The sequence below is a fragment of the Micromesistius poutassou genome (genome assembly GCF_964030765.1).
Source record: "Micromesistius poutassou genome assembly, chromosome: 11".
Taxonomy (NCBI): Eukaryota; Metazoa; Chordata; class Actinopteri; order Gadiformes; family Gadidae; genus Micromesistius; species Micromesistius poutassou.
The window spans coordinates 10,796,245-10,802,915 of NC_140281.1; the positions used below are offsets into that span (position 1 = coordinate 10,796,245).

A 6,671-nucleotide genomic window follows, 5' to 3' on the forward strand; every position below is an offset into this window, starting at 1 on the left:
TGGTCAGTTACATCGGTCTTTCAATCCCTATGCGCTGCAGTAAACGGAAACAAAAGGTTTTTGGTATCCCATTCCCACTTTATCCAATCAGGGGAGAGAACTCCACAGAGGCGGTCTTATCTGCGCCTTCATGGGCAGGCAGCAGGATTTCATTGTTGACTGACAATGGAGTCTCAGGCGAAGCTACCGATTCCAGCGCTCCCAGGAACGGCTTACACGACCGAACAAGCCAAAGAAACCGGCTGAACAAACAAGAAAAGAAAACTGCCAGTAAAATTGCAGTAGTCATGCAATAACCCTATTTATGGAGAGGGAGAAGGGAGGGGACTTCTAACTGCAAAAAGAGACAGGAAGTTAGCCAAAAAGACGACATTACCTAATATGCCTCGTGGTGCTGTTAAGTGGTGATGGGGTGATGTGTGTGTGATAAAAGGCCTAAAGGGGTCACAGAGCAACAGGGACAGAGCAGGGTATTTATATGTAGTTTACTGGTAGTTTGGGTAGTTATTCACAATAACCAGTTCCGGTGAACAGGATTATTGTTTGGGACACAAAGACAAAGAAGCAAAATAAACAATGAAATGTACTTTGCATGCTACTTTGAAGTTCATTGTCGATAGATTTTCCTTTATAGGATCCACATAAAAACAAAAAAAACATTTAAGCAGACCCTGAGGGTGTTGATAGTGCCTGGATAATTTACTGTAAAATGAATGCCCCCTCACCCACCACATGTACCTCCGTTTTCAAGTCACGATTACAGGGGAGAGCTGGGAAATAGTTAAAACACAAACATGAAGACAATATAGGAACAAACAAACCAACAAACAAACAAACACGAAAGCCTTCCTGGCATTTGTGAAAAGCAGCAAGAGTCTTTTCCCCGGAGGTGGAGGTGAACACATTTTCCCAGAAGATGGTCTGAGTTCATCCCAACCCTGGTGAGGGTGGCTGGGGGCTCGGAGACCAGGTGGTGGTGGTGGATGTAACTCTGTGATGCCTCAGTGGTGTCCGCTGGTGTACACTCTGTTTCTGAGCACCACCACGGGGGCCAGGTGGTGGCGGAGGCCGGGGTAGTGCTGGAGGTGGTCGAACCACCGGGTCACGTTCATGTACTGCTCCTTCTCGTGAATGGCCAGGTCCACCTGAGAATAGAGACGGAGCATGGGGGATAAGGTTCAGATGAATCGGATCTTCAGCGGATATGTACTATACTGCATAGGACCTCATACACATGTTGTACAGTTGAATGTTTTCAGTTTTCAGTCGATGCTGTGTAATAGTAGGGATGCGTAGATCGGAAATCAGGCAATGATCGATATGGCTGGGAGAATCGATCACATGAAGGTAAAAATATATACCATGGCCAGGGTGAATACTTGATTCTGATTGGCTGGAGGGGTGTTGATTAACTTTCTGCACAACAGTAAACGCATGGCTATGACATAGATTTAATTTGTATCTGTCCTTATAATCCTGATCGGTGCACCCTGATAGTGGATCTAATTGAAGTAGTACTTTGGCAGTCATTTTCTTTCAAAGAACACTTTCATAGTGACCTACAAAGACCTTTTGTGTGTTCAGCTTAGTTTTCATAACAATTTATTATTGCAGATCAAAAATGCACAGCAGCCGTTGTCACCTCGTGATTAAATCTGCCAGAAGAAAAAGTGTATTGTGCCTGGATATGTGAAGCCCAACGCATATCAGGCGTCACTACTTCCCACATGGAGTAACTGCTGGCCGGGGTGACACTGGTTTGCTTTGAATCCCATGAAACAGTGTACATTTATAATGCAAGACCAACAATCCAATCATACACAGACACAGTTTGCGGTACAATCCCAAATACGCTTATCAGAGCGCTTCAATCCCATTTCACTTTTAACCACCCTGCGAAAGACCCTAAATTGAAACCCCCCGCCGCGTGGACAACCTTCCGAGCCCAGAGCCTCTGGGGCTTATCCTCGGCACTCTGTGTTCGTGCATTCAGTTTTGTCGTCCATAAATTGAACATGGGGGACGGGCTGTGGTTGAGGATTAGGGGCGGGCTGACCCCTTGTCCCCGGGGTTCAGACCACACTGACAGCCGAACCAAAGTGACTCCCCTTCTGCCTGGTGGCAACACAGCCGTTGACATCTCTCGGCATGTGATACTCTCGTCCGCCTCCCTGCCCTGCCAACATCCTTCCATCCATCCCTTGTGTCCATCCGTCCACTGCAGGGATCTTAATTCGGTGCTTTGGTCTCGGGGAGGGGCGTGTCTGTCCTCCGTGGCCGTGGTCCGGGGCTACAGATCTCGCTTTGTGCCGCATGGCTTGGCTCCCCGGGGTTTGTCCGTGTTTGTTACCCACGTCTACTGCCATGTGGTTCTTGGGGGCGGCCCCTCGGCCATATGACTGGTCTTGGCCGCGTGTGGTTTGATTGAAATGGGTCAGGACTAAAATGGCCCAGGAGTTACGTGGGAAAGTTGTGCGTGGGGGTAGATGGATACAAATTGGCGACAGGCAAAGTACTGATAATCTCAACCGATTTGGCATTGTGATTGTGCCGTCGAAAAAAAGATGGCAATGTTTACAGGGTGTTATTTTCAAGACATTTGATTTTGCAGAACATCCTGACGAGATAGCTCGTTAGACAACTCTTTTCCTGGGGCCTCGGCCTGCTAAGCCTGCTTGGAAAACCTGGGTATGAAAAAACGCTCAACTTACAACCAGTGGGTGAAGTCCGTAATACATGAGGGCGTCAGCCAGGGTGAAGCAGTTACCCGCCAAGTAGACCTTGTCTTGAAGGTAAAGGTTGAGGTCCTGTAGGAGACAACCAGAGAAAATGGTTTGAGTTCAGTAAAAGCAAAATTTGCGACACAAAATGGACTATTTCATAAGAACAATTAACAAAGAAGGACCTGGTGTCATGAAAAACAAGCTCAGACAACTTCTGCATACATTTTTTGTGTTTTCCAAAAAGCATCAGCAGCTTTGGCAGGAATTTCAGTTAAAGAAATGTTCAGTCCTAGGCACTTGTCTGTTTGATCTGCACACGTGTATGCATGAATGTATGTTTGTGTGTACAGGAATAATACATGACCTGGGGGGACATGCTCTCCCCATGACTGGCCATTGAGCACAAATTCTGTACAAAACGGCCAATTTGTTTCCCCTGCTACCAAATAACTAGGGTGCTTGACTGCAAATCTAAATGAAGCCATCCGCAAGACAACAGGAGTGCTCCTTGTGTGCGTGTGTGTGTAGAGCTGGTCCCATGGGACGGAACCATCTTTAGCACTTGTACATTGTGCGATCGCAATGGTATACACACGGAGCGTCTTGGGGGCAAATGAGTTATTGTGCGGCAAGAGTAGGCTATGCCAAGCAAGGCATGAAGACAGCAGACTTGCTCCCCTCGCCACAATCAGATCCGTGCCTTTGTTAGCCCAGAGCCATGGTGCTGAAGCCCAGTCGAGCAGGGAGACGGCAACTCTGCTGCCTAACCAAGCTCGCAGCGCTGCAAACCTGGGTTCCCACACACACACACACACACACACACACACACACACACACACACACACACACACACACACACACACACACACACACACACACACACACACACACACACACACACACACACACACACACACACACACACTCTCTAAAGGGCATAAGTCCGGATGATGTCGTTTAAGTGTGGTTCTCCTTATTAAGTCAACACAATAGTTGCGTGTCTGGCACAAATTAACAAAGTTGAACAACTATGAGAATATAATAGAAAGTAGAACAACCCCTGAGATGTGACTGCACCATTGTGATTCACTAACAACAATAACTGCTTGTGAATAAAGTTATCCTCAACAAAACTGTGTGGACCGTCCCTTTAATCTTTAAGCAAAAAACTTATTCACAATCTGTCATCTGTCACAAACTTAACCGCAGTATTAGAGACAACTTTTGTACATGAGGAAGAGGAGAAAAAGCCCGAAACAAAACGCTAACTTTTAAGCACTCTGGCTGTTGACAGTTCCTGTCCTGGTCTTCCACTAATGGGAAGTGACCGTCGGGGCTCCGAGAGGATGCCTCTGTGAGGGACGCTGGGGCAAAAGCAGCAGGGTGGGACAGAGGGGGCTGACAGGCAGCAGAGCCACGGGGCTGAGGGAGACTTGCTCCTTTAAAGTGGGACCATTAAAATATTTAAAAGGCCTCTCTGGAGACACGCTGCATCACAGCGAGAGGCCTCAGCCGTGACACAACACCACCACGCACCGCGCTGAGACACGAGCGCACGCAGAGACACACACACACACACACACACACACACACACACACACACACACACACACACAAGAGACAGACGCACACATTCACAGACCCTTCAACGCTGACACAAACAACGCCAAGAGGCACCTTTGCATCCAGCAATCCATTTCACACTGACTGGTGTCCAACACATTAAGGCCCCTTTATTGTGTGTGTGTGTGTGTGTGTGTGTGTGTGTGTGTGTGTGTGTGTGTGTGTGTGTGACTGAAGGGGGCCATACATCAGTCTGTATTCCTGTAACTTGTACCTTAACAAGACCCACACGGTCAGTGGATCTCCTCGCCACTGTAGGGGAGGGAAAGAGAGATGGAGAGAGAGCGATTTGATGCCTTTTAAAGGCGGTGCAGTGTGGGTGCGTGTGTGTTCGTTTTTGGGTGTGTATTTTGCTGTTTAACCCCACTTAGCTTGTAGTTGATTTGATCGCATTTGTAAGTATTTTACCATACCATTTCTGTTTAACAATTCTCTAAGCAGGTAGAATTAATGCTAGGTGTAGCGATGGGGTTAGGGTGGGATGTATTAAAGAGAATTATTTTGTGTCTTACTACAAGTTCTTCAATATGTTGTTCACATACCACTACCTCAACACAATTACAATTAGTTCTCATTACAATTGTTTAGCAGTCCATCCATACAAGCCCACTCATGCATTATTCATAGACAACTGGATCGGTGTGTCTTCTTGTTTTTTTTTTACCTTTAGAACGGTCTTGGCTTCTTCCCTGGCACAGCCGTCCACTTTGGTGACCCTGTACTCCAGCCACTGATGTACCGTGGCCCTGTGTTCTGTGGACGTGCCCAGCAACTCCGGGCGCTTGGCCTCATTCACCAGGTGACTGCAGACAGTCAGTAATCCTACGAGAGGCCCATTATTGCTCTGCAACACTGGTACCTGCGAGGACGAGGTTTAAGGAGCAATAAATGTACAGTTCTTGTGATTTATGATAAATTACCACACTACACAAGGCATCTAGAGAATAACAGTTTTGCCAGTAACAGTAGGATTTAGATGGATTTATGTTGGAGTGCATGTAAATGCTTGCTGCATCTCATTCAGGTGTCGGTTGGTGAGTGAATTAACGACCCTATGTGGTCTATGATTACCACTTAATTTTCCAATTTGATTTTGCATCGTTGATATGAAACGTATAATAGAGTTAAAGTTATGGAGGAGAAGGGTGTGTCGTCAGCACACAGCAGGCAACGGAGGGTGGTCATGCGCAGAAAAGGCACGTCCCCATCCCGTCACCGCCGACATGTGGACATTGGATACATGGCAATACAAGCCATTGCTCACATAGCACTTACACGATTGTGTGAGATCGTTTGTGATAAACGATATCTACAAGCGTGTAACAGATATAACTCACAAGATATAGCTCAGCTGGCTAAGATAAGCACGTTGTATTAACCGGGGCTAGCCTTGGCGAGCTAACCAGCGTTCACCCATTGTTTCTGTAACTCGTTATTCAAATCACATTGAATTAAAAGGTCTACCGTAAATGACAAACCGATAAAGGGGTGTTTTCACCTTGTTGTCTCCCTGTGTACTGTACTTGTTATGCTTTTTTAGTCCCAGAAATTTCTCCAGCGATGATAGCTCCTTCAACGCCATCTTTGCTACTGTCTGTCATTCATGTGGCGTTGGTGTGTGTAGAACATGATTGGTTCAACTCGCAGCTCCCGCCCACAAACATAAGATCGACTGTTGTATAGCCAATGACAGCGCATCAGACAAAGTATTTTATTTCTGTCATAGACCTCTGAATAAGTCCTGCCTCCGAGGCTCCCGGTTCCCTCGATCAAATGTCTATGGGAAATAACATGGGGTTTTTGAACGATCGTACATAACAAATTCTGTAGGTGGCGGAGAAGTAAAAGCTGCGTCACGTTTTCGGCGACAACCGTTTTCATCTAGTTTCAACTGGGTTTTTGGTGCCGTTAAAGTAGCATTAATAATCGTTTACTTATTTAACGGAACCGACAATCCAAAAACACAGTCGAAACTAGATGGAAAATGTGTGTAGTTCAAAACGTGACGCAGCTTTTACTTCTCCGTCACCTACAGAGTTTATTATGTACGATCATTCAAAAAAACCATGTTATTTCTCATAGACATTTGACCGAGGGAACCGGAGCCTTGGAGGCGGGACTTATTCTTCAGAGGTCTATTTGATTGCATCAGTTCATCAAATAATGATGCACTAGATTTTGAACTACGTCTGATTTTTGCGTCTACCATGTACATATACAATTATGTTTACAAAACATCGAATTTTTACACAAATTGCAATTTCCAACATAATTTAAGAGAGTTAAGTAAAAAAACAAACAAATCCACAAACATTTGGTTCATTT

The 6,671-nt window shown here is 45.9% G+C and overlaps 1 protein-coding gene across 1 annotated transcript; it reads right to left on the bottom strand.

Moving 5' to 3' along the window:
* Positions 1 to 469: 469 nt before the first annotated feature.
* eef1e1 (eukaryotic translation elongation factor 1 epsilon 1) lies at positions 470 to 5,937 on the bottom strand. Its single transcript, XM_084475710.1, has 4 exons — positions 5,845 to 5,937; positions 5,011 to 5,205; positions 2,712 to 2,807; positions 470 to 1,145 (listed from the first exon to the last, which is right to left on the bottom strand). The coding sequence occupies exons 1-4, from the start codon at positions 5,926 to 5,928 to the stop codon at positions 1,002 to 1,004; spliced, it is 519 nt and encodes a 172-aa protein (XP_084331836.1). The 5' UTR covers positions 5,929 to 5,937; the 3' UTR covers positions 470 to 1,001.
* Positions 5,938 to 6,671: the final 734 nt, after the last annotated feature.